Raw genomic sequence first — 27,557 nt, forward strand, 5'->3', positions numbered from 1 at the left:
TAGCAAAGACATGGAGTCAACCCAAATGCCCATTGAAGATAGACTGGATAAAGAAAATGTGATACATGTACATCATGAAATAATATGCAACCATAAAAAAGAATGAGATAATGTTCTTTGCAGGGACATGTATGGAGCTGGAGGCCATTATCTTTAACAAACTAATGCAGGAACAGAAAATCAAGTGTCACATGATCCCACTGATAAGTAGGAGCTAAATGATGAAAACACACTATCACATAGAGCGGAACAACACACAACAGAGGGGCCTATCAGAGGCTGGAAAGTGGGAGGAGGGAGAGAATCAGGAAAAATAACTAATGGATACTAGGCTTAATACCTGGATGATGAAATAATCTGTACAACAAACCCCCATGATGCATGTTTACCTATGAACAAACCTGCACATCCTGCACATGTACCCCTGAACTTAAAGGTTAAAAAAAAAAACACTTTTGTGCTTCAAAGGACACCTTCTAGAAAGTGAAAGAGAAACCACAGAATGGGAGAAAATATTTGCAAATAAGGGACCTGAATCTAGAATACATAAAGAACTCTTACAGCTCAATAAAAAAAGACAACCCAATTTAAAAATGGACAAAGATCTGAATAGATGTTACTTCAAAGAAGATATACAAATGATCAATAAGCACATGAAAAGAAACTCAACATCATTCGTTTTCAGAAAAACACAAATCAAAACCATAATGAGATACCCCCTAACAGTTACTAGGTTGGCTATGATTTTTAAAAAGACATAATATGAAGTGCTGGTGAGAATATGGAGAAATTAGAACCCTCATGCACTAGTGGAGGAAATGTAAAATGGTACAGCTGCTTTGGGAAACATTCTGGCAGTTCCTCAAAAAGTTAAACATACAGTGACCCTATGACCCAACAATTACGCTTGTTTGTATATACCCAAGAGAATGAAAACATAGGTCCACACAGAAACTTGTGCACACATAACATTATTTATAATAGCCAAAAAATGGAATCAACCCAAATGTCTGATTAATGGCTAAGAAATGTATATATAAAATATGGTATAGCCATACAATGGAATATATTGAAATACATAAAGAAATAAAGTTCTGATACATGCTACAATATGGATGAACCTTGAAAACAGGCTAAGTGAAACAAACAAATACACACAAAAGGTCACATATTGTGTGATTCCATTTATATGAAATTTCCAGAATGAGAGGATCCACAGAGTCAGAAAGGAGATTCGTGGCTGCCTAGGGTGGGGGGAAAGGAGATTCTTGGCTGCTAATGGGTACATGGCTTCTTGTTTGGGTGATGAAAATGTTTTAAAATTGACCATGGTGATGGTTGCACAGCTCTGTGACCATACTAAAACCATTGAATTACACACTTTACATTGGTGGATTTTATACTATGTGAATTATATCCCAGTAAAGCTGTTATATAAAAAGGGATAATATTACCAGAATTCCAAGGTTATTAATAAAATGCACCTTACTTTATTTAAGCATCAAGTTAAGGTGCTCTATTATCTGTGAAAGAGTTGAAGATATAGAGGACTAAACCCACTTCAGGATGAATACATATTTGCTGAGCAAGGAACTCTGCAAGAACTCTGGGAAAAAAAAATACATACACACACACACACACACAGACACACACACACACACACACACACACACACACATATAAACATGTAGTTTTCCCCCCAGAGTTGAAAACTAAACATTAGAGCTACACTGTCCAATATGATACCTACTAGCTAAATTTACATTTTATACTTAAATTCATTAAAATTAAATAGAATTCAAATTTTGGTTTATCAGTTGCACTATTCACGTTTAAAGTACAGATGCTCTTCAGCTTACATCCCAATAAAAGCATCGTATTTGAAAATATTGTAAATTGAAAATGCATTTAGCATACCTAACCTATCAAAGATGATAGCTTAGCTTAGCTTACATTAAACATGCTCAAAACACTTAACAGTAGACTGCAGTTGGCAAAATCACCTAACACAAAGCCTATTTTACAATAAAGTGTTGAGAGTCTCATGGAATTATTGAACACTGTACTGGAAGTGAAACACAGAATGGTTGTGTGGGTCCTCGGAGTATAGTTTCTACTGAATGCATTACCTCCTTTGCACCATTGTAAAGTCAAACCACCATGAGTTGGGGACCATCTGTACTCCATAACCTACTGTGGCTATGGGCTACTCCACCAAATAGGTAGATTATAGAACATTTTCATCATTGCAGAAAGTTCTACAGCCGTATTAACAACTGCTTCAAATATTGTTAAAAAACAGGATATAAATATACAGTTAGAAGAAATAAGACATAGTGTTCAATAGATCGTTAGAGCACCTGTAGTTTAAAATCATCTATCGTACATTTCAAAATAGAGGAGAATAATTTGAATGTACCTCTCATAAAGAAAAAGTAATTTAAGGTGATGGATATCCCAGTTACCCTGATTTGATCTTTACACATGATATGGATATATCACATTATCACATATACCCCAAAAATATGTACATCTATTATATATTAATTTAAATTTAAAAATATATTATTAAGAAATGTATTGGAAATCAAACACCCAGCTTTGGTTGGAGCAAATTCACATCTAGGAAGTGGCTGTGTCTGCTCACAGCTGACACTGATTAAATACTTGTTTATTAGATAAAGGAATAAATAAAACTCTTCTTTTCTCTACACAGATCAACCACTCTGATACTAAGAACAACAGATATTCTGGCTGGCCTGCAGAGATCCAGATAGAAGGCTGCATACCCAAAGAACCAAGCTGACACTGCAGGGTCCTTAATAAATGTGTTCTGTATAAACAAATGCAGCTGGAATCGCTCAACAATCTTATTTTTCTAAATCCAACAGTCCATAGTTGATGAGTATTTTGGGTTTGTTGTAAACCAATGAACATTTGCTAGTTGTATCAAATCTTGGTACACAGTATTTTTATACCAGTATTTTATATAGTGAAGATGTCAGTTAGCGGGAAACTAAAACGAATGGAAATTCTTAAAGGTAATGATGTGATTCAAGCTGGAAAGAGGGTTGGGTGAAACAGCTTGTCCAGGTGGAGCTATGTTATGATCAGATCTAAGTGTGACCCCTGTGTGGTCCAGACAGCTCTGCAGAGAGAAAACCTTTATCCCATTATCACCAAGCACCTCCTCGTTTCCGACAGTCGTCTCCTTCTGCCGGGAGAATTAGCAGCAGTTCTGAGGGCTTAGGTAACCTCCTTGTTCAACTCAAGTTGAGCTCTTGCAGTCTTCCTGTGGGCCTGTGAATGTATTCATTCATTCCACAACTCTGGGTACCTCCCAGCTCTGGTACCAGCGGCACAGTACACAGTCCCTGCCTTCATGCCAGGCTGTTGAGCTCTCAGGAGGGCAACCGAACACCTCACTCTCTAGAAGATGCAGCAGTACATCCAAGAGTCCAGGATGTTCCACACTTGCTGAAACGGTGGGTCAGATGATGTGTGTGATTCGGGGCTAAGAAAATAGAGTCACTGGGGCTAGCAGTCGGTGCCAGGTGTCCATTCTCATCTCTTTCCCGGGCCTGGCCCCAGAAGAGCTAGGAGACTTTGGTGCCAGGTTAATACTGCTTCTCTGAGCCTCTATATCTCATCTGTAAAATAAAAGAGTTGAGATATAGATGAATGGTTTCCAAGCATTTTTGTTGGCAGGACTCCTTTTTAAAACATGGTGCTACACGGCACCCTGAATTCCAGCATTCTCACAGTAACAAACTGCCCCAAGTCTCAGTGGCTTATAAGAGCATTGATTTCTTGTTTGTGTTAGTGTGGCCACAGGCCAGCCACGGCTGAGCCCTAGGTGTGAAAAGCCAGGCTGAAGGGGTGTCCCCCGTCAGGTATGAAAGCCAGGGAGGGAACAGAAATCCAGCCTCCAAGCCTCACCAAGCTCGTGGCCTGATGTGTCAGCCCCACCTGCTCACATACCAAGGCCCCAAACATGGGAGGCGCCAGGTCAGTGAGGCCAGAGGATGTCAACACCTCCCTCAGGGGCCCCAGCAAACCATGGGCAGTGTGGCTGTGGGCTGCATGACGGCCCTCTTCCAGGGAAGGGGGTGGCCACTGTGAGTGGAGATGCAATGACCTGATGACTGCTGAGAGCCAAGCAGTGCTCTAGCTCAGGGAGGAGCATCACCCAGCCTGTGAGCCCTGCCCTGGGCAGAGGCCCCTCAGGGAGCCTGGTGTCTGCAAGGGAGGCTGCAAACCATTGGATGGGGTCATGGCTCAGATCCCAGTAGGGGCTGAACTGTATCCCCCAAAATTTCATCCGCTGAAGTTCTAACCCCCAGGATCTCAGAATGCAACCTTATTTGAAAACAGGTTAACTGCAGATGCCGTCAGTAAGGATCAAGTGGTCCTAGAGTAGGGTGCGCGGGCCCCCACCTATCAGGACTGGTGTTCTTATAAAAAGGAGAAATGTGGACACACCCACCCAGAGACTGGGATGATGCACTTGTATGCCGAGCAACACCCCAAATCACCAGCAAACCATGGGAAGCTGGAGAGAGGCCTGGAACAGGGTCTCCCCTAGAGACTTCCGGGGGAGCACAGTCCTAACACCCCAGTTTGGAACTTCTGGCCTCCAGAGTTGTGAGACCAGAGACCTCTGCTGTTTAGGCTACTCAGGTGTGGTTCTTCGTGATGGCAGCCCCACAAAACTAATATAGGCCCTGGTAAGTGCTAAGCTCTTGGTATGCATAGACATTTTTGTGTATGAAAAAAGGAGGGCAGTACGTTTTTATTCTGGCCAAAATTGCTATATTTTTGTAGCATCGGTGATCTTAGTTCACTGTCATGGAATAGGCCTCAGGGGCACTCCTGGCCAGGCATTGCCCAGGGATCCAGCTTTGGGCTGTGAAGTTCTTGTGACCACGGCCCCTCCTACCCAGTGATGGCCCCTTGGACTTCTGCTATCCCTGCAGATCACTGCTGTGTCTGCGCCCGGGGCACAGGACTGTGAATTGCCATTCATTTCCACATCCTGTTGATGTTTCCCTACAATGTGGTCTTCAATGTGGAGACTGTCATTCCATCTCTAAAGGCGCTAGGCACTGCCAGCCCCCAGCCCAGTGCCCCACCAGCGGACACCATGCAAGGGGGCTGGCCACGTCAGAGTCACATTCCCTGCCCGATATGGACCCTGCTGGTCACTGCTCACACCCGCCCTGTGACAGGATCATGATGATTTAACCCAGTGGAACTGGTGAGGCACAGAGAGGCTAAGGACCAAAGAGCCAGGCTGGGTGCAGTGGCTCACAACCAAATTCCCAGCACTTTGGGGGGCCAAGATGGGCAGATCGCTTGAGGTCAGGAGTTCATGACCAACCTGGCCAACATGGTAAAACTCCATCTCTACTAAAAATACAAAACAAATTAGCTGGGCATGGTGGGACTTGCTGTAATCGCAGCTATTTGGGAGGCTGAGGTGGGAGGATCACTTGAACCTGGGAGGCCGAGGTTGCAGGGAGCAGATATCTCACCACAGCACTCCAGCCTGGGCAACAGAGTGAGACTCCATCTCAAACAAACAAAAAAGAAACAAAGAGCCAGGTCACACGGACAATGAGAGGGTGGAGTTCCACTCCAAGGTGCATCTGCTGCTCCTGTGCTCTGCTGGGAGGGACACACCCCAGGTAAGAACCCTGCTTGTCTACAGCACTTCACCATTGCCTTTGTCCTGTTAATCCAGGGAAGCATTTAAATGCTTGATCTCTCCTACTGTGACTGGAGAGGCCATGGGAGAGTGGATGCATGCTGGCTCTAGATGGCTCCAGGTGCTGCAGGTGCTTCCAGGTGGCCAGAAACTTCATCAGCACACAGAGGCGCTGGTGCTTTCCATAGAGTCAGTGTGCCAGAGCAGGAGGCGGGCACTGGGGCTTCTGGACTTCACCTCTTTACCAAGCTGCACACTCTAACGCTCCCTGATGCGCAGCTGAGGAAAGAGCTCCACCCGGCGGCTGTGACCGAGGCCCGAGCAGCAGCATCTTTTCCAGCCCTGGCCCTGGCCCCGGCCCCTGTGCTTGGATGCTGCGTGGGACGTTCATTCACCCTCAGGGCTTAGCGCTCAGAACGCAAGAACCCTGTCCTTGAAGTTTGCATGCGCAGGCACCTCTGGTCCTTCCCAGGGTGGCTGATGAGGGGCATGCAGGAGGGAGATACTGCTTTGATGGAGGGTGGAGGGTCCCCTGAGTTGGCCCAAACTGCTCATGTCCCTCTGTCTGGCTTCTCTGAGGCCTTTCTTTGTGCCTTCCTTGAAGCAGTAGGCCGGTCCAGGCCCTGTTGTGAAAGACATTCCTAGTGAAACCAAATGTCATATCACGCTGCCAAGTCTGAGATTCAAATTCCTGCCCTCACTCCTCAGCATCTGTCCCTGGGCTCTCGGGAAGAAAAGTGGTTCAGGGATAGGTGATCCTGACGATGATCTCCTGGCATTAATATTTCTAATGCCAAGGTTTTGAAAAACATTTTTAAGTTTCTAAATATCTTCTGTAAAGCTAAGCCTGCGCTCAAGGGAAGTCATTACAATGACTTAGCAAAGAGGTGCTCAGGATTTTTTTTTTTTTTAAATGTGTAAAGTCGATTTTTGTTTGGGAGAGGATCACGGGTGGAAAGGAGAGCTGAGAGCCTACTTCCTCCCTCCCAGCCATCACTGCCAGTCCTCAAGAGGCTTGGTCCCCTCCCCAGTGTCTGGAAGGCTCTTCCTGGAGGTTCCCAGACCTCTTGGCTCCGGTGATGGGAATGCCTGGCCTTCCTTGACTTTGGTCACAGAGCAGGAAGCCTTAGGGAGCACGCGGTTGTGCACCTTCACTTTTGCAGTGAAAAGTAACTGAGGACCAGAAAGATGACATGCAGCCAGTGTGGAGCTGAGTTCCGGAGCCTGGGGTTTGTCCTGGGGCCTCCTTATCTCCAATGGGAGGAAAACCATCTTGGCTATGAGTCGGGGATCTGAGGCACAGGTGCTTGCAGAAAGCTGTTGACCTTCCTTCTTTGGGTTTTCCACACCTAACGAGGGGAGACGTGACATTTGTCAGGTGCGGCTCAGGCATGAAGCTAAGCAGGACAGCTCAGAGTGTTCAGATCATGTACCTGAGAGCATGTCCCCGGGCTGTACCAGCAGTGCATCTGTGAGGTCCAATACCCGAACCACACATGGCTATTAATTCAAATTACATGGAGTTCAAAGTCCAGTCCCTTGGTCACGGTAATCACATTTCAGAGCCACACAGGTGGTACTGGATGGCACTGTCATGGCAGAGCCTTCCAGGGACCGAGCCACTCTGGAGCTGCCCCTATGCCAGCCTCCCCTGGAATCTGTTAGCAATGCTGATTCTCAGGCCCAGCCCAGACCTGACAGATCAGACTCTCCGGCGGAGGCGAGGGAACTGCCACCCCGTCTCCACAGCTCTCCCAGGATTTGGATGCAGCTGGAGTTTGAGGACCACTCTCTGAGTCATCTGGAGAGCGTGCTGATAAGTCAGTTTCATTTCTGTGGCCAGATCAAGTAGTTTCATTTCTCTCCCTGTTTGTTGGTGACGGAGCAGGGGAGGGAGTGGTTCACACACCACATAAAAGTGAAGTGGAGGAAAGGGAAGAGACGATTTCTCCATCCTGGACGTGCAGCGGTAAGAACGGGGCCAGTGCAGGGAGGGCTGCTTTGTGTCTGATGCACAGCAGATGCACGTTTAAAAAATATTTCCCTAGTGACATGACATCTGCTTGGTGAACGTGGCATGTGCTGGGAGTCAGGAGCCGTAAAGATAAGATTCTGATGCTGCCTCTGGTGTGAGGCTCAGAAAGAGCCCATGTTGCCTCCAGCCCCCAGTAGCCCTGTGCACAGAGAAACTCTGGAGGGGAAGTGGCTGGCCCTGGGGACAGGGTGGCCTCCATCCTGATCTGGCTAAAAGTTGGGTGAACACAAAAGGGTGGTTTTTAGGACAACTTTGCTCAGCGTTCTACAAAGTCTGGGGGTTAAATAAGGAGCATTGTGCCCCAAAAGCTGTCTCGGAGGGCTTCAAGTGTTCCTTTTGTGGTATTTGTGATGCTCTGACGTGACCTTGGTGATGGTCATATGCTGGGAAATTGGCTGTCATGGGGCAGGGCGGGGTGGGGCGGGGGGTGGTGCCTGATTTCTAGCCTTTGCAGATTCTCTTCTGTTCTCATGGTGTGAATGTTCCCACCGTGGCCAGTTCCCAGCCAGTGGGGGCCAACTCCAGCACTCTGGACCACTGCACCCTGGATCGCCTGCACTCTGGGGGCTGAAGTCCATTTTATAATTGATACAGAGTGGAAAGGAGACATGGTGGTATCAATGATGCCTTTTTTTTTTTTTTTTTTTTTTTGAGACAAGGTCTCGCTCTGTTCCCCAGGCTGGAGTGCAGTGGTGCGATCATGGCTCACTGCAGTCTCAAGCTCCCGGACTCAAAGGATCCTCCCACCTCAGCCTCCCAAGTAGCTGGGACTACAGGTGTGCACCACCACACCTGGTTCATTTTATTTTATTTTTTATTTTTGTAGAGACAAGGGCTCTCTATGTTGCCCAGGCTGGTCTCAAACTCGCTTGCTCAAGAAGTCCTTACGCCTCAACCTCCCAAAGCACTAGGATTATAGGCGTGAGCCACCCCATTCAGCTTTGATGACACCTTTTGAACACTGTTCTTTCTTATTTTGTGTTTAGAATGTTGTCTGCAGCAGTTTAAAAAGATCAGCGTTCCAAGCTATCTTTCCTCGCACCCTCTCCTCCTTTTACTCTGCTCTACTTCCCACCCCCATCCTACCCTCTGAAGCACTTTTGACTCCCTTTGGATGTGCAATTTTTTTTCTTTCTTTTTTTCTTTTTCTTTTTCTTTTTCTTTTTTGAGACAGGGTCTTCCTGCTCTGTTTCCCAGGCTGGAGTGCAATGGTACTGTAGCAGGACGAGCCGCAGACAAAACTCCTCAGACAGGATTAAAGAAGGAAGAGGTTTTTTATTCGGCCGGGAGCGTCGGCAGACTCGCATATTAAGAGCCGAACTCCCTGAAAAAGAAATACTTGGCCTTTTTAAAGGCTTACAACTTTAAGGGGTCCACATGAAAGGGTCGTGATAAATCGAGCAAGCATGGGAAACGTGACTGGGGGCTACATGCATCAGCTACAGAACAAAAAGTTTTACAATGCTTTTTTAATATAGTGTCTGGAATATACAGATAACACAAGTAGTTTAGGTAAGGGGTTGATGTTATTATTACTACTTTTTTTTAACTCCTAGGGCCAGGTGATGGTGTCAAGGTTGTCGGCTATTTATCTTACTTTTGTTTCTTTCTCTCTTTCCTCCTGTCTTGTGAACTAGGCAAGGTGGGGGGAGGAGGGCAGCAGGAGTAGTAGTGGTCTCCTTCCTTATCCCCCGCTTTGAGAATTTTCACTGATTAGTGGGAGTTCTACTTTTGTTTTTACTTTTTGAGTCTCTTTGCAAGACAGAGTGATAGTGTTTTATGTAATACACTCATGCTGAAGTTTTCTGATGAACCATGATAGCTACAAAACCTTTTATCATTTGAAGGAGCAAGTGTAATACACAGGGGAACAGCAAGCAAGTTTCTATTACTAGTAATATATTTATAATGAGGGTTTTAAATTTTTTTAGCTGGAAACTATTTTCTAAATGAAGACCTAGGATCAAACCTGTGTTAAACCCGTGCATTGCTAATTTTTTTTTTTTTTTACACTTAGTCTTTCTTTCTCTTTTGCTCTTTCCCAGTTTTGTTCCTTGGTTACAGTTAACATACACCTTGGTGGCCACTTTTATAGACTAGGTGGTATTCATACCTGCAGCTTCTGCTTGATGTTACCCTGGGCTTGCTTTACAAATGAAGTATTCACTATATACTGATTTTCAGCAGCCTCAGGGTTAAATGGGGTGTAAAACCAGAATGCTTTATAGAAGCTCTTTTAAAACTGACTTAGGCTTTTGTCAGCTCCTTGAAGCATTCCCGAAATCTTTTCTTATATTACTCGCTTTTTTCTACCAACTCTTAGCTTCTGCAGAAGTGCTTCTCAGTACCTCTGCAAACACTGAAGCTGAGTTGCATTCTCTGGGTGTTTTTTTCCCTTTTTCCTAGAGTTTAACAGGCTCTTTTCTTTATATAATTCTCCATGCACTTGGAGGGTTAAACAGGCATTATACTGAGAGTCAGTGTAAATGTTTACAGTCCTACCTTCACTGAGTTCTAAGGCCCGAATTAAAGCAATGAGCTCAGCTTAACGACAGATGTCCGCATATTCTGCACATCTCTCTCCTTGTGGGTTGATGAAGCTGTTCCCGTCCACGTATAGCTCCTAGTCTACTGATGCCCAAGGTTGGTCCCAGAGATGAGGTCTGCTAGAGTAAACTTGAGTCCAACACCTCTACACAGTCATGCTCGACAGGGCTTTAGCTGCCGGAAGCAAGGTGGCGGGTTCAGGGTGTTTCCAGTTTAGTAGATCAATGGTTGAAAAGGGCTGATAGATAAAAGTCTGTTGCCCCACCGGATGTGGGCCTCGTCATTATAATAGACAGGTCCTTGCGTCTCCCTGAGAGGCATTTGCATAGCTGGAGCAAGACCAGATCTGAGACGGCCCACTTGACTATCTTGACTTCCTTCCTTGGCCTCTTGAGGCTCCGATCCTCCCCTTCGAGGGGAGACCTGGGGCGTGTTAGCTCCTGAATCTCATTTCTGAGGGGGTTGTTGGCCTCAGTAAAGCTGGGTAGGCTAGGACATATGGAGAAAGAATTTCTATTATCTCTGGCAGCTCCTGTGAAACTGGCTTCTCTTGCTGTTTCTGGGACTCCCTTTTCTAACTCTGTGTCTGCTGGCGAAGCTGCTCTTACTTTTACTTTTGGCTTTTTTTGCAATAAGCTGTTAAACAGGGCTAAATTTATGCTGGTTTTGTCTATATTGTATTCAACCGTGAGTCAATATAAAGGAATTGATCTAGGTACACTGGCTGTCCTCCGACCCGTCACCACCTTAAATACATGGCCAATTGTTCTCTGTCTATAGTTCCTTCGGTGGGCCATCCAACACCAAAAGAGGGCAGTTCTAATTCACACAGAGATCTTAACCTCTAAGGGGTTAACTTAACTCTATAATCTCCTGCAAAACCTTTCTTAAGGTTCTGTAACATGCATTTTAATAGAGTAAGTTTTGATGATTTGATGACTTTCCTTTTTTCTTTTTGAAATGTTTTAACAGAGTTCCTAGCGGAGTGGGCTTACTTTGTGTCTGACCTATTTTTCTCTTGAGACAAAACAACATTCACACTACAAGAAGGAAAGGTTAAAAGATCACTCACTCATCTAATTTACACTAAATCAGAATCAAAACTAAAACCAAAGTGTTGTTAGAGGCACACCTATTCGTCAAGCAATTTAAGCCAAGTCAAAAGCAGAACCAAAACCAAAGTGCCAATAAAGGCATGCCTGTTTATCAAGCAATTCAAGTCAAAAACAAAACTAAACCAAAATATCAAGCAATTAATTCAAGTCAAGTCAAAAAAAAAAACACCAAAATGCCGGTACAGGCACGCCGTGGGTGATCAGGCCACGCTTCCACTCAAATGGAGTGGGTGAGTTCCAAAGACCAGTCTTACCAAGTTTCAGATGTCCGGACTTAAAGCGCCAGCTCCTTCCCGGTGTTCAGCCTCTGTGTGGATCCTCCGCGGGTGTCTGCTGTGCACTGCTCTGACGAGGCGTTCCACCGGGGCAAATGCCTACCCGGGAGTGCTCTCAGGATCCGCATCACTCAAGCTGGCCAGAGTCTCAGCCTCCCAAGGCCAAGGCCAAGGCTAAGGGAGGACAGGACAATTGTCTCTCTCACTCTTGAACAAGAGAGAGCTCCTGGATTCACCAGGAGAGCAAATTTGACTAGCTTGGACTTCTGCAAGGTAATTTGTTGTGATTGCATATTCACGAGACTAATACAATTTTAACATAATTTATTTATATTAAGGAGATTAAATAAATCCATGGATATGTTCTTGAGTGAAATTTTATTTAAAAAAAAAAGAACGGAGACCTTTTCCATGGGATCATATTTTCTTTTGACACTCCTGGGAGGCAGGCAGGACCATGTTAAGTGGCTGTTTTGCAGTGAATGATTCTATGGGGAAACCCGAATAAGATGGTAATGTTGTAGGAAAGTGTCTGATGCAGAACCTGTCAATGACTAAAACTGGAAGACGCAAAGCAGCCTGCTAGTGTGGGAGCTGCAATAAACCAAATCCCTTCTTTTATTCTCAATCAGAAGGAGGGACTTTCCAAGCTTGATCCTCTAAGAAAAACGGATCCCCTCCTATTTTCTTACCAATGTTCAATTTATCCAGAATGCATACTTCTCAGTCTTCAAACTCCTGGCCTGGTCACCCCTTGAAAATATTTGGCAGCTCCCTGGTTTAACAGTTGCCTCGAAGTTGACAGCAACTCCAAATCTTGCGGCTCAGCAGTACAGAGTCATTCGTTCCACGAAGAGCTGACCATTCCAGCTCACCTGACCTCGCCTCTCCTCTGGGTCCACCGCATCTTATCAAGGCCTTGCTCTCCTTCCTTGGATCCGTCACCCCCCACCTGGCCCTCGGTAGCTCCTTCCTGGATTCTGGCCTCACCTTGTTCCTCATCTTTGTCTTAACTCTTAACTTGGGTGTCCCCTGCACCCTGACAGCCACATCGTCTTCTCCCTTCTCTTCTCTCACCAGCTGTCTTCTTGGTTTTTCAGTTCCTCTCTCTCAAGACCTGCACTTTCTCTTCAAGTCAAAGTCCATGGCGCCCGTGGTCTGCATTTGTACCAGGCTCCGGAAGCTCCCACGTGGGGACCGAGCCCTGGAGAGGAAACCACAGTGCAGTGGCTGCTGAAAGCAGAGGCCTGCATCCCCAAGCCTCCTAAGCCCCCCACTTCCATTCTCTCCTGCCTGTGTGCATAGTCCGAGTCCCGCCTGTCCGTGTGTCACCTGGCTCTTCTGTGTCTTCTCCGTGAGCTTGCAGGGGCACCCAGCTAGCCCACGGGCTCCCGAGACAGTCCACTCGCGCAGACACACTGTAGCCATTTCTGAAGATTGCGTAGGGGAGACAGATGGTTCACCAGGCACACACCACACAACCTGAAACCTACATTCCTTATTCTACAGGCCTGTGTCAGAAAATCCTCCCTAAACTGCAATGGGGAGGGGGACTGAGGCACTTCTCATCCCCTACTTGTCACCCCACTGCTCACTCCTGCCTCCGACCTTCACACATGGTCACTCCTGCAACTTTTCACCCCTTTATTTTGCAGAGCAATCTGTGTCCAGCTCCTGTCCTCTCAAACGTAATAATCAGCTCATGATATGCTTAGCAAGACCTGCCCTTCATGGAAATAAGGGTGAGGGTGGCGACAGTTTTAAACATGTTTTAAAAAGAACATGAGATGAAGAATATTGGACTTCAATATTGGACTTATTGAAGAATATTGGACTTCACAAAAGGACCCTCCTTTCCCTTGTTCTTTCTTCCCATGGAGAGGAAGAAGTTGAGGCTGAGTTATCACCTCCCATCAGTACTCACTTTTGTTCCTGACTTCGTCACCAAAGGCAGCTGGCTCCAGCTCTCAGCCTTTGAAGGATATTGTGACTGGGGATTCAGAGTCCCAGGCTCCCTCCCACACAGACAGGTGGAGTGAGGCCACCTGAGATCTCAGCTGCTAGGGTGGGTGCCAGCAGGCACACTGAGCTGCTGGGTCCTGGCCAGGCCCTCCTGTACCCCCTGAGAAAGTCTCCACAGGGCTGGGAGCTGTTTGTGCCATCTCTCAGTGATCCCATAAAATTGCTGCCTAGCCCTTCTGGTTTCACAGATTTCACATCAGAAAACTTTTTATGAACCCAGGGCTAGTTCTGAAAACAGGAAGTGCTTTCAGCCCCCGTGGGAGGAGGGGGGTGCAGGAGGCCTGTGGAGCTGGACCTCTGGGAGCCAGGCTGGAGAACAGGGGCTGAAGGCTGAGTGGCCGCGGGGCCATTCACACAACCATGGTCTTTCCTGCGAGTGAGTGGGGGCCCTGGGTGGGGCTGCTGAGCCCAGGAACAGCTGGCTCTGCTGGAAGATTCGCCCGTCTGAGGCTGCGGGGGGAGGATGCAAGACAGGGCAGAAGCTCATTAGGAAAGGTTGAGACAGAGGGTCTGAGTGAAGATTCTGCTGCAGAGGGAGCAGTGCAGGTCAGCACAGGGTGACATGTGGGGATGAGGCTGGCCGGGGCATGGGGCAGGTTTTTGAGCCCAGCAGTGTAAGCAGTCTCTGTCCCAAGGGAGGAAAGCTGCTGAGAGCTGCTGGGCCAGCAGATGGGCGTGTGGGGCTGGCCTCAGGGCTTCTGGAAGGGGTATTCCCGAGAAGTGAGGTGCTGCTCTGGGACTGTGGTGCCCCAGGGGCCTTCCCTGCAGGGCACTCTCAGCAGCCACCTTTGGTAGAAGCCAGGATCACCCTGCATGGGGGATGATGCTGCACCCAGCACGGAGCCTTGTAGTCAGTCACTCTCCTCTCTCCACAACTGCAGGTACCTCCCTGCCTGCCACCCCCACCCCGCCCCCGCCCCCGCCATGGCTGTGCATCTAGCAGGGGACAGTACCATCAGCAAAGTCTGGGAACTTCCAGGGAGCCCACATCCCCCTCAGCCTGCCTTTAGCCGGAAAATATTCCAAGCTCTGCTCTCTAATTTGGAAAGCCAATGTTTGTATTTGGAGATTGTGTTGCTAGACTCGACAAGGGTAACAAAGCAACAGGAAGTGTTCCCCAGAGCTCGGGCGCCGACTTGCGTGGCTCAAAGCTGGGTGGTCGTCCATCCCACTGTGGCAGGTAGATAAAGGTTCTTTTCCTGGACTGTATCATTCCAGCCAGAGCAAGGGATAAGCCTGTGATAGCCGTGAGTCAGGAACCACTACCAAGGTCAAAGCCCCTCAAGTGAATTGTTGGAACCTGCGGCTCTAACTCTTCCAGCAAAGCTACTTCTGTGAAAGCTGTGAAGAGCAGATGAAATGGGACAGGACAGGAGCTGAATCCTGCAATTGTATCACTAGGAGCCCCCAAAGTACGATGATGGTCCTCAGGCCAGCATGGGGGTGCATTGGCACCATGTAAGGAAAGGGGCCCTCACATGGCACAGTTGGGATGGGACAGTGTGGGGATGTTCAGGATAAAAGTTTCCCGTGAGCTCTGTTTCAGCAAACAGTGATGACCACTTTGGCAACTTCACAATCTTGCCTTCCTGCACGTGGACATTCTTCTTCATGCATGTACCTCTTGCAAATGGTTCCATTGTTTGTATAATTGTATTTCGTGAGTGGAGAAGAGTTGGAAGCAAAAATCATGACTGTTCATGAGAAATATAAGTCTGTGGTAATACTACCTTTAGTGAAATCAAGAGCAGATCTAAAGGGATGTGAAAAGCATCAGGATGGTCATATCCTGATGGCAGGATCCTGATGGCAGGATCGTTCCCCCAGACCCGGCCATGCCGGTTGTGTTTTATGGTAGGAGTGATTATGGCAGCCTATGTGTGTGTGGGCATAAGAATACTTATTTTATGGATCTTAAGGTAACTATGTGTTGGAATTATGTGTTGGAAAATATATGGCATGGAATTCAGTAAGGGAATGCCCATGGTTTGTATGGTTCCTGGAGTTAGAAATGGGTGGCAGATCCAGCAAGAGGCAAGATTTCCAAACAGACTGCTGAGTCATTCTTGGGGTGGGTTAGGAGAAAATGTGCTTTGGTCTAAAGGAGGGAGGAAGAAGTCAAGAACAAGTAAATTATAAAACGTGGTTGCAGGATTGAAATCTGATCCTGAAAAAGAGAGAACAGCCATGAATATAATGTTTAAAAATGCACACAAAGAAAACCACTGTGGTGGAAGTCACAAGAAGTTCAATCATTATCTGGTCTCATCATCGGGAGTGGAAGCTGCCCACTCTAAAAGCCGTCTGCTTGGTCCACAGCTCTTAGTTTTTGCATCTGGAGGTTTTGTGGTTAGTCCTGGTTTGAGGTCATTGGAGCCGTCCCGTTGGTCTGGGTTTGTTGCCTGTTTCTACTGACTCGTGAGCACTTGGGTCCACACCTTGGATCTTGACCGCCCTGGCATTTGTTCGGAGGACCTGAAATGGCTCCTTCCAAAGAGGTCTGAAGAGTTTTTGCCTTGAGGTCTCTTCCAGCGGACCCAGACCAAGCTGGAGTTCAGAAAAAGTTTGGCTGGCATTTCCTCTGACTGCCATTTCCTTTGGGCACAAGACTTCATGTGTGAGGCTAATCCTTGACAATGCTTTACTGTGTACATGAAATGGAGCGGAGCCAGGCCTTGCTGAAGTTACTTCTGGTCATGTACAGCATCCCGTTATGATCTCATGGGGCGCCGGACTAAGCACTCAGAGATGGTCACGCCAATGGCCTATTATATCCTCGACCTAGGAGTTAAGGAGTAATCTTCTGCTTACAGATAGAGGCGAAGACTGCATGGCCAATAAAGCTGGTGGCAAAACTCAAGGCCCAGAGAGATGGAGGGCTTTTTATAGTTAGGGAATTTCAGTTTCGTTTTGTGATTGATTTTGTATTTTGTGAACACCGAGGGCGATTCAGACACAGTGAAGTGTCTGTGTTGGAAGAAGGACCCTCCGGGACAGTAATTCCACAATCTTTTGACAGGAAGATAGGTATTATCCATGCTGAGAACAGAAAGTCTAGCAAGAGGTAGACTTGCAATCATGAACCCATGGCTCTGAATCCTGTCTCACCTTCACAGTCTTGCCTGGGTTATATTGGTTGCAGATGAGATATGACTCTACCACTTCCTAGGCCAATTCCAGAAAATTTCCTGACCAATATGCATTGCATGTAACATTTAATTTACCTTTTCCATGATGCAAACAATTATGGAGTAATTTAGCTAGGAAGGCTTATGGCACTCACGGGCAGGTGTCCTGAGATGACCAGATTCCACCTTTATCGAGAAAGCATTTTTGAGATTGCCAACATTACTTGCCAGAAGTTTGCATTGATTATTATGAGTCAATTATAAATGGATCCAATTTTTTTTCTGAAAGTTTGATGGGTAGATATCAATTACTACTTTAGAACTATAATATAGTATTTAAAGCTACTTTTTAACATGAAGTCAATAAGGACATTGCCCTTGACTTCTGGGATGGCTTCTCAACTAAAAGCTTCTACTTTAGTATCTGGTACCTCCTCTGGATACTGGGTAGCTTCTAATAAGTTACTGATCCCTTCCTTTGATGTGGACAATCACATGCTTCCATAGCATCCCCAAATCATAAGCAGCTCCAAATGCCCATCTCATCTATTCTCGGTATAAATGTTTATTTTTTTATCTCTTAAAATAATGTGACTTGGAGTCAGGACTACAGCTTATCCACTGGGCTATATCTCACATTAGGAGATAGAACATTTTGATGGGTGAATGACAGTTTCCTATACAATAAATGCTTTTGCCATTTTTATTGTTTTTTCCTCCACAGCCTTTATTAAGCTCCTACTGTATGCCAGGTACTTTGAGCTGCAGGTACAGCTATGAAAAAAACAGGTAAAAATCCCTGCCTCCCTGGGGGCCTTATTGCAGCTGGAGAGAGACGAAATAGGCAGAATCCATCAGGAAAGGTATCGTGCAGATGTTGGGAATGCAACTTTTGACTATTGCCTCCCCCATCAGATCCTCAGCTCTACAAATGGTGGCAATGTCTCCCGGCTGGGTATCTAGAGCCCAGCACACAGCAGGCACTCAGTGAATGTTTACAGAGTGGAGGAAGACTTACACTGACTCAGGAACTGTGGCTCAGAGAGGGCAAGGGACCCAACCAGGGGAGCCATGGAGCTTAGGCAGATAAATTGGGTGTGGCAAGAGGGGTGTCTGCCAGGCCCAGGAGCCCTGGCTGTCACCAATGCACGATGTGACTTTGGGTGAGCCACACCCTCTCTGTGCCTTGTTGGCAGTAGTGGGAGTGGTCATTAGGATGACAGTGTCCTGGAAGCTGAAGCCCATACGGGCCATGGCCTTCCAGGCTCCAGGCAGCCTGAGGCCCTTTGGAATTCTGCGGCTTCCCCTCTAGCTGCTCTGGCCACAGATCTTCCTGCTCTCCCCAGCTCCCCTCTGCCCCTCAACCCCACAGCCGGCCATTAGCTGACTCGTTGACCAGGACTTCAAAGCATCCAGAATCCAGTCGGCTCTCACCACCCCCACTGCCATTGTTTCCCAAAGGGTGTTATCCCTAGGCTTGTCTTTTAGCACCCCCCGGGAGAAAAGAGGACTTTAAAGACAGAAAGAGAGCTAGGCACCAAACCTCAAGCAGGCCTTGCTTTCCCAGACTCTTGAACTTAAAACAAACAAACAAACAAACAAAAAAAAAAAAAACAGACAGAGACAGGCAGGCATCCTCCCAGCCGGGCCTCGGTGGCTATGCCGCAGCCCCTCCTCAACACCAGGCAGGAGCCAGCCCTGGGACAGGCTCTACACACTCACTAAGCACCACCTCCTGCACAGCCCAGTCCCTGCTCTCAGCTTGAGCAGGCCCAGCAGCCCTGCCCTCCCAAGAAAGGGGGTGGTGAGAAGCTTAGCATCCCCTCCGGAGAGACCAGCGCCACACATGACAGTGTTGGTACCAGCACCCAGTCTTTGAGCCACAAGTGTCTGGCACGCTGCTGAGCCTTTATATAAGTAATTGTATGGAACCTTCCCACATCCTCAGGAGGAATGGTCAGCCCCATTTTCTAGATGTGGAAACTGACACCCAGAGAGATTTCAGCACATGCTCCGGGTCCCATGCACAGCCCTTGTGCTGGACGGCCCCAACCCTGCTTTCTAATTCTTTATCCTAAATCCAGGTTGCAGGCCTTGTCTTAGGGAGATGGTGCTGTACCCTGCCTGTGGAGGACAGTCTGCCTCGGTCTAGCCCCGCCCTGCCCCTCGCTGGCTGGAGCCTCCTTAGAGGCTCGTGCATGGCTTTGGGATTCCGGGCAGTAGGAGTCAGGTCTGGGCTGCTGAGCAGGGACGGCGAAGGCCCCAACAGCAGACCCCACGAGGATGACTGGGCTCCATCCTACGTGCACCTTGTAATGAGCCACATGGAAGCACATCCATCTGAGAGGTGGGAGAAGGAGGGAGCTGTCTGCAGGTCCCTCCGGGTCAGGGGTTGCCCCGGGGCTAGCTTCCCACTCCTCCAGGCTGCCATGCTGAAAGCCAGCGGGTGTCTCAGGTAGCGGATGTGGCAGGTTGCTCGAGGGAGAAGCTCTGGAAGCATGAGATCCAGTAGTACAGAGCCTGAGTCCTGTGGCCTGGCCCAACTGTCCCAAAGCCCCAGGACTCTGACCATGTGTAAACCTTATCTCTTCTTCATGCCCTCCCTGATCCAGGGTTGTGTCCTTTATTGTACTTGGTCTCCTTATCCTCAAGGATGCCCATCACGCCACTCTCCAGCTCAGAACCCTCCAAAGGCCTCCCTCACACCCACGTGCAATGCAAGGCCTCTGCCCACATCTTGCAAGCCTTGGTCCTCCCTCTTTTTCCCCAGTCACACTGACCATCTTCCTATTCACTGAGTTCATTCCAACCTCAGGGCCTTTGCATGTGCATTTCCTCTGTTGGGAAGACTGGTCCCCAGTTCCTCCAAGCCTTGCTCCTCTGCCCATTCCCAGCACACCCTCCAGTGGGCACCCAAGTTACCCTCACCCCAGAATCTCAAACCTACCACCTGTCTTTCTCCAGACACTCCATCATCACCTGGAGTCCCTTGTTGGTTGGTGTATTTGTTTTGGCATGTCCCTGCTAGGATGGTGTGCCTGGAGTGAGGGCTTGGTCTGACTTGGTCACCATGATATTCACGTGGTGGAAAGTGCCTGGCACATTCAGACTCATACCCTTGTATGAGTCTGCTCAGGCTGCCATGGCAAAAGACCACAGACACAGTGGCTTAGACAACACGCATTGGTTCTCTCACAGCCCTGGAGGCTGGATGTCCCAGATCAAGGTGTCTTGTCGGCAGAGCTGGTTCCTTCTGGAGGCCCCGGGGGAATCTGTGCTCTCCTTCCAGCTCCTGGTGGCTATGGCAGAGGCCTTGGCATTCCCTGGCCTGGGCTGCAGCCCTGCAATCTCTGCCTCTGTCTTCACAGGTTCTTCTCCCTGTGTAGAGGTCTCTGTGTCCCAAATCTCCCTCCGCCTGTCTCTGATAAGGACACCTATGATGAGATTTAGGGCCCATTCTAAATCCAGGATGATCTCATCTCAAAATCTTCACCTTAATTATATCTGCAAAGAGTCTTTTTCCAAAAAAAGTCATGTTCCCGGGTTCCAGTTGAACATAAATTTTGGGGGGACTGTGGGGACACCATTCAGCCTCCTGGATCCACCTTACTACTAGAGGAAAGGGGGATACAGTGCGAGCCAGAGTGTGGGGGGCTCCTCCCCGGAGCACAGGCCCAGTTCTGAGTCCTGGCTTAGACGTCACTGGCCCTCCCAGATGTCAGTTTCTTGACCCTGAAAAGCCAGATAAGGGCCAAATACATAGACTTGTTGTGAAACTTAAATGTATGTCTCAGCACAATGCTGCCCTCATCTGAGTGCAGGCCACAGCCTGAGAACTGGGGCTGAACACCTGCTTCTCCCACACTCCCCCAGTGCCTGGCCAAGCCTGGGTGTGAGGCCAGGTCTGGCTTCCAGCAGGCCCAGGAGGTGTTGCCTGTCATCTCTGCACACCTAATGGTTCTCTTGCCTGGTCCTGGCCACAGGGGCCTGATGCCATAGATGGCACAGACCATCAGAGGTGACAAAGGAGACTGGGTGTGGTGGCTCACTGCTGTATTTCCAGCACTTTGGGATGCTGAGGCGGACAGATTGCTTGAACTCAGGAGTTTGAGACCAGCCTGAGTAACATGGCAAAAACCCATCTCTATAAAAAATACAAAAATCAATCAATCAATCAATCAATCAATAAAAGTTGTTGGGCATGGTGGTGCATGCCTTTAGTCCCAACTACTCGGTAAGCTGAGGCAGGGGGATTGCTTGAGTCTAGGGAGGTTGAGGCTGCAGTGAGCCCTGAAGGCACCACTATAGTCCCCACTGGGTGACAGAGTGAGACCCTGTCTCAAAAACAACAACGACAACGACAACAACAAGTAACAAAGGAACATTGAGACTCTCTACTGGGAATGTAGAGTCCACTGCCCCCTGTTCCCCAAGCCCGGGCCGGTAGAAATCCACTTGTGCTCTCTGGTTGCCAAGAGCCCCTTCGGCAGACAGGGGACCTGCACCGGACCCCTGGTCTCTGCATCTGTGTGTAGAGGGTAGGTTGTAGGGTGGGGTGAGGAGGGGTTGGCAAAAGTGCCACCTTGGGGAGGACTTCTGGTGACCTGTGGGCCGCTTCCCCTCTTGTGTCTTTGCAGAGCTTGTCAGGAAGATTGGAGGTGCCAAGTAGCAGAGAAAGCATCCCCCAGCTCTGACGGGGAGACAGCACATGTCTAAGGCCCACAAGTCTTGGCCCCACCGGAGAAGAAATCAATTTTCTTCCCAACGCTCCCTGAAAAAAGAAATGAATTTCTTCCAGCAACAGCCACCGCCATTCGGCACAGTGCCACCACAAATGACGTTTCCCCCAAACTGGCAGGGGGTAGAGAAGGACCCTGCTTTCCTCACCAAGGACTTCAACTTGCTCACTTTGAACAATCAGCCACTACCAGGAAACATGAGCCAACCAAGGGCAAAGGTAAGCCCGGTGGAGGGACGTTTGGAAAGGGTGCATTCTGGCTGCTGGTGCAGAGGGCTGTCGTGTAAGCCCACCACGATAATAGGACCAGCCAGTCTGCTCCTCCAGCACAGCTGGTGTCTCCAGCTCTCCTAGTCATGTCCATCAAGTACCAGGAATGTACACAGACTCTCCTGCAGCAATGGGCTGCTGTGACGTGGGTCTGGGGGCTTCTGTGTGTGTGGGACCCCTTCCTGGAGCTTTTCTTCCAGCTTCCCCTGCAGCCATCACATTGCCACCCTACCCACTTGCCACCCTTCCCAGCTCTGCAGTGCCCTGGCCCAGAACCTCTTCTTCCTCTGACTGGAGCCTCTGCCTCTTGGAACGTCTTCCTGGCTCAGGGTTCCCAGCCCTTTCCCGGCAGGCACACCCTGCACACCTGCAGCCAAATCCTCCCAGCATCTGCCCCAGTGAGGCCTCAATAGGAACAGAACAGAAGGGCCCCTGCATGCAGCGGCACCCCTCCATCCACCTTCTCACCTCCTGTCTGCAACCCCACCTAACATCATAGCTGCACAAACTCTGCCACACATCCCCATGACACCAGGGACCCTACCAGGGATCAAGGCAGTGGCATCTGTTCTGCCTTCTCCAGGGGCCCGAGAACAACCTGCACAGCCACTACGAGCAGAAGGTGCGCCCCTACATTGACCTCATTGACTCCCTGCGGGCTCTGGGTGTGGAGCAGGACCTGGCCCTGCCAGCCATCGCCGTCATTGGGGACCAGAGCTCGGGCAAGAGCTCCGTGCTGGAGGCATTGTCAGGAGTTGCCCTTCCCAGAGGCAGCGGTAAGTTCCAATGGACCACCTTCCCTCCGCAGCAAGCAGCGCCGCCTGTAAGCCACAAAGCTTCCCCAGGCACCAAGAGGTTTCAGAGACAGGCTGCTGGGAGACACAGCCTCTGGAAGAGACATGCCTCTGGGAGAGACAGGAAACTGGGAGAGACAGGCCACTGGGAGGGCCCTAGGAGGGCAGCCTCTCAGGCTTGGTGGCAGGGGGCCGGATTCCCCATACATGTTTAAATAGCTCTCACTGCCTGTGTGTCAGTCAGGTCCAGGGACCTTGCCACTTCTTCCTAGTGGTCTTTGTAAGAATGTAGAAACATTTCTTTGATAGGGTTAAATTGATGCTTTGGGTGACAGGTGAAGTCTTCTTAAAGAATTTTCTCAATGTTTTGAAAATCTCTTATTTAGGATCGTGATATAAGACATCTTTTCCTTGGACAAAAATTTTTAAATCTGTGTACAGTGAAGAAGCTGTTGTACATTTATAATTTAATAAAATAATTATAAAGGATAATTATAAAGGCACTACCCTCAGAGTGGGTACTGGAGAGTGTTTAGAAAGGAGTTTTTACAATGGGATAAGCAGGGCGTGGGGAAGCCAGCAAGAAGGGGGTGGGACAGGAAGGGGAGCAGCTTCCAGAACCCGAGAAGGAGCAGTGTGCAGGGGCCCTGGCAGGTGCGGCGGCAGCAGAGAGCACCCAGCTCCTTCTCCTCCCTGGCTCCGCTCTCCTGCCGCTGCTGCTTACTTCTCAACCCAACCAGAACCCTGGGGCAGGCGGGAGGCATCTGACGGTTTCTCCAGGGCTGCCCAGAGCAAGGTGGGGCTGCTGGAAGGCTGCCCGGATCCTCCACACCCCTCTGCAGCAACCTCAAAGCCGCAGTGAGCCTGGGAGAGTGCCCCTCCCCTGGCCTCCCTGCTGCCACCTGCAGCCTGGTCCTTTACCCAGCGTGTCCCGTAAGATGCCCATCAGCCTGGGCACAAGGCAGGAGAGAGTAAGGGTGTGGGACGGCCAGTCCTCCTCCGTGCTCTTGGTTCAGCATTTGGGGCGGCGAGACTCCAGAGTGGAGAGCCTGAATGCCAGACGGCAAGCATAGGCCCCTGGGCGAGTCGCCTAGTTGGAAGGTGGGACAATACCTCCCTATAGGCACGGGACAAAGGACACGGGTTCTCAGGGCTTCATGGCAGGAGCGTGAGGGCCCCCACCCCAAGGAACTCAGCACCGCTCCCACCTTTCCTGGCTTCAGCGGCATCGGAGGATCCTGCCTCAAAGGGCACTGTCAGGATTCCCCTTGCCCCTCCTTCGGGATGTCCGGCTTCTCCTCCAGGCTCTCACCACCTTCTTCCCACTCCTTGAGAAGGGTTCCATGGCTCCTGGATGGGTCTCACTGCTCCACATTCCTGCTGTCCCCCACCCCCACCCTAACCAGGGCTGCCCACTGGGACAATTACAGAGCCTGGGGCAGACACCCGACATGCTGACTCCAGTTGCAGGAAGACGGAGAGCCTGGACATGTGCCAGAGCCCCAGCGTCCACCACCATCACTTCCTGGGCAGTGTGGTGGGGGCTGCAGCTGTGGTGGGGACTGTGGCTACAGCCGTTTGCTCATGTCCATCAGAGCTCAGGGTGCTTAGTCTGGTAGCGAACACTTCCCAAGGACAGTAGCACCTCCCAGGGACCTGTGCCCCTTTGCACCTGCTCAATCCGGAACCCCTCACCTACTACCAGGCCCCAGGGAGAGTCAGAAAGCTCAGACGAGGACTTTGAGGACAGCAGGGCAGGTCCTGGGAGCAAAGGGCCCAGCGCCACTTCTTTTAAAGGAAACTGAGGATGTTTGGGGAATCTCTCACTCAGGAATTGTAACCAGGTGTCCGCTGGTGCTAAAATTGAAAAAGCAGCCCTACAAGGCGTGGGCCGGAAGGATCAGCTACCAGAACACCGAGATAGAGCTGCAGGACCCTGGCCAGGTGGAGAAGGAGATACACAAAGGTGGGCCCACGTCATTCCAAGGTTCAGATCTGACAGCTGCTCCTCTCACTTCCTCGATTCCTTCTCTTCCTCAAATCACCCCCACAGTGACCACTTACCTCCTAGCTCCATGTGCTCCCACATGGGGCTGCCCCCATTGCTGTCACCTCCACCATCCCTCCAGGTCCTTGTCCAGGTCCCCGCTCATCGAGCCATCCCATGCTGAGGACCCTCTGGTGGCTTCCCTTAGCAGCCTGCAGCCCACGTGGCTGACCTTGCCCGGCCTCTCCTCCCCCAGCCCAGGCTTTCTCCACTCCACAGGATACTCGCCCTCTCTTCCTTCCAGGCTTCTCCTCTTCACCTGCCCAATCCCTACTCGCTCTTTGGCTCTCAGGTCACCTGCGCCCCCTTTGGAAGTGCTGCTGCAGGACCCCTGGTCCCACCCCAGCTGTCACAACCATGGCTTGTCTTCCTGAAGCTCAGCTCTAACCCTGGCCAGCCACCTTGTGGCCACCTTTCCTCCCAGCACCCCCTCCAAATGCAGACCCCGCTCACCCAGCTGTGGGACAAGTTTCCCAATGCTTGTTCTTGGCCATGGCTGATCAAAAAAATGCTCAGATGCTCCTGCAGTCCACAGCCTTGTACCCCGATGGGCCCTGGTGGTTATGTCCCTTGGAGCGCACAGCCCTGCCTGCCCCAGGCACTGGAGCCTCTCACTCTCCCTAAAGGCTTCTCCCCTATCCTACTTGCACGGCCCATCCTGGACTCAGCCAGGATAGATGGAAAAACAACCCTGAATGTACTAAGACTCCCTGCAGTGAGGAACTAAGTCCAAGGAAGGCCTTTTGCACTACTGGATAGCAAACTCAGTGCCTGAGCGGGAGCCCTTTAGATGACCCCATGGGCTCAGCCCTTTCCCAGAGAACCCCTGTCTGCCTGGATCAAATGACTTTCTGGAGGGCTCCCTTCCCAAACAGAGAAGTCTTCACCCCAATTTCACCCATAGCCCAGAACGTCATGGCCGGGAATGGCCTGGGCATCAGCCATGAGCTCATCAGCCTGGAGATCACCTCCCCTGAGGTTCCAGACCTGACCATCATTGACCTTCCCGGCATCGCCAGGGTGGCTGTGGGCAACCAGCCCCGGGACATCGGACTGCAGGTGAGCCCTTCTGGAATTTGGGATTGAGTTCAGCTGAAGTGGGGGAAGGGTCAGAGGTCCCCGGAGTCCAGAGTCCTGGTGCACCTCCTGGAGCCTTTACACTGAGGGATGAGGATGGAGTCTCAGGTAAGACTGGCCCAGGTGGGGGCCTCATGCCCAGGTTCCGACTCGGGCTTGACAAGTCACAGAAAAAAGAGAGGTGGACTCTGCGGGACTGGCAGGCATATGGGACAGTGCACGCCCTGCCCAGTCATTCAGGACTGTGAGCCCAGTGTGACCAGCTGTGCTGACAGTCAAAAGAGGGCAGAAATTTGGATTTTTACATGAAATCTGTCCATTTTGCCAATATTTTAAAAAATGAATGTTACATAAGTCAGAACGTGGACTGTGGTCCTGGTCGGGGCAGGAGAGGCACAGGGGAGAGGGAGGGCGACCAGGCAACAAGGACACATGTCAGCCAACAGCAGGGCTGTGGCTTCTCTGCCAACAACCTACCCATCTAAACATAAGGCCAGGCACGGTGACACACGCCTGTAATCCCAACACTTTGGGAGGCCAAGGCAGGAGGATCACTTGAGGCCAGAAGTTCTAGACCAGCCTGGGCAACATAGTAAGACCCTGTCTCTGCAAAATATAAACACAATTACCCAGGTGTGGTGGTGCATGCCCGGGGTTCCAGCCACTTGGGAGGCTGAGGTGCTAGGATCACCCGAGCCCAGGAAGTCAAGGCTGCAGTGAGCCATGGTTGTGCCACTGTACTCCAGCCTCAGTGACAGAGACAGACTCTATCTCAAAAATAAATAAATAAACAAATAAACCTGAGGTTGCCTGAAAACATAGTCCTGGCTCAAGTACCTGAACCAAATGTGTTTGGGTTAGGCCAGTCCCTAGACCAGCCCTGTCATGCTTTGGCAAGCCAGCTCATGTGAAAATGAAGGAGACAGAGTGGACGCCAGGGCAGGAGAAGCCTGGGGAGATGAGGCCCTCCTCTACTAGAACTCAGGCCACTTTCCTGGCTTCTTCCATTTTGTGGGAGACACTGGCAGTGTTGAGAACCCAACCACAACCAAATTAAGGGGTGGCAGCCCCAAGAGCCTCCTGGGTAGAGTCTTCACTAGCACTGCTGTTTGGGGCAAAATCTTGGTTAATGATCTTCCTCAACATCCAAATCACCATTCTCTGTCTCTCTAAGAGCAGGGAAACTAGCTCATATCCCTTGCTGAGTTAAGTGATGAATTCCCTATTTCTTAGCCCTCCTAAGAGGGTGGCTGATTCATCCATCAAGTTATGGGATTTCCTAGAAACTGCAAAAGACCCTTGGGTGGTGATATGGTTTGCCTCTGTGTCCCCACCCAAATCTCATCTCAAATTGTAATCCCCACGAGTCAAGGGAGGGACCAGGTGAGAGGTGATAGGATCATGGGGGCATTTTCCCCCATGCCATTCTTGTGACTGAGGGAGTTCTCATGAGAGCTGATGGCTTTAAAGTGTGGCATTTCCTTGTTCTCGAACACATTCCCTCCTGCCGCCTTGTGAAGAAGGTGCCTGCTCCCCTTTTGCCCTCCCCCATGATTGTAAGTTTCCTGAGGCCTCCTAGCCATGCTTCCTGTTAAGCCTGTGGAACTGCGAGTCAGTTAAACCTCCTTCCTTTATAATTACTTAGTCTCAGGTATTGTTCTTTATAGCAGTGTGAGAATGGACTAATACAGGTGGGGTCAGGACACACAGCTTCTTCCTGCCACTCCGTCCTCTCCTCTCCTCTATGGAGGATACACATGATTTGGTCTGAGACAGTGTGATCTCAAAACAATTTCATCAAA

The 27,557-nt window shown here is 49.6% G+C and overlaps 2 protein-coding genes and 1 long non-coding RNA gene across 15 annotated transcripts in view; 2 read left to right on the forward strand and 1 right to left on the reverse strand.

The window, feature by feature from the left end:
- The window catches only part of BACE2 (beta-secretase 2), a 196,984-nt gene extending 194,127 nt beyond the window's left edge, over positions 1 to 2,857 (forward strand). For all 4 annotated transcript variants that reach the window (XM_009202224.2, XM_009202226.1, XM_009202228.4 and 1 more), the window contains one exon: positions 2,717 to 2,857. In XM_009202224.2, coding sequence (XP_009200488.1) covers positions 2,717 to 2,806 — 90 coding nt within the window. In that variant the 3' untranslated portion in view covers positions 2,807 to 2,857. The remainder of the gene's footprint in view (positions 1 to 2,716) is intronic.
- A 56-nt stretch (positions 2,858 to 2,913) lies between these two features.
- Positions 2,914 to 11,767, reverse strand: LOC108584878. Of its 2 annotated transcripts, XR_001900434.3 has the most exons (3): positions 11,659 to 11,767; positions 5,719 to 7,056; positions 2,914 to 3,650 (listed from the first exon to the last, which is right to left on the reverse strand). It is a non-coding gene; the product is annotated as an uncharacterized LOC108584878 (long non-coding RNA). The 2 variants fall into 2 exon arrangements; XR_004183386.1 differs by lacking the exon at positions 5,719 to 7,056 and having other exon boundaries at positions 11,659 to 11,764.
- MX2 (MX dynamin like GTPase 2) overlaps positions 7,531 to 27,557 on the forward strand; it is a 44,014-nt gene continuing 23,987 nt past the window's right edge. For 2 of the 9 annotated variants that reach the window (XM_003895463.5, XM_021935502.2), the window contains exons 1-5: positions 7,531 to 7,676; positions 21,467 to 21,786; positions 22,421 to 22,613; positions 24,463 to 24,597; positions 25,583 to 25,737. In XM_003895463.5, coding sequence (XP_003895512.2) covers positions 21,538 to 21,786; positions 22,421 to 22,613; positions 24,463 to 24,597; positions 25,583 to 25,737 — 732 coding nt within the window. In that variant the 5' untranslated portion in view covers positions 7,531 to 7,676; positions 21,467 to 21,537. Of the gene's footprint in view, positions 7,677 to 9,227; positions 13,422 to 13,721; positions 13,745 to 13,801; positions 14,078 to 14,112; positions 14,248 to 14,295; positions 17,619 to 17,648; positions 19,177 to 21,343; positions 21,368 to 21,466; positions 21,787 to 22,420; positions 22,614 to 24,462; positions 24,598 to 25,582; positions 25,738 to 27,557 lie in introns of those variants that run through there. The other 7 variants (XM_031665750.1, XM_031665753.1, XM_009202221.4 and 4 more) reach the window with 7 other exon arrangements.

Source organism: Papio anubis, chromosome 4, assembly GCF_008728515.1.
Source record: "Papio anubis isolate 15944 chromosome 4, Panubis1.0, whole genome shotgun sequence".
Classification (NCBI taxonomy): domain Eukaryota; kingdom Metazoa; phylum Chordata; class Mammalia; order Primates; family Cercopithecidae; genus Papio; species Papio anubis.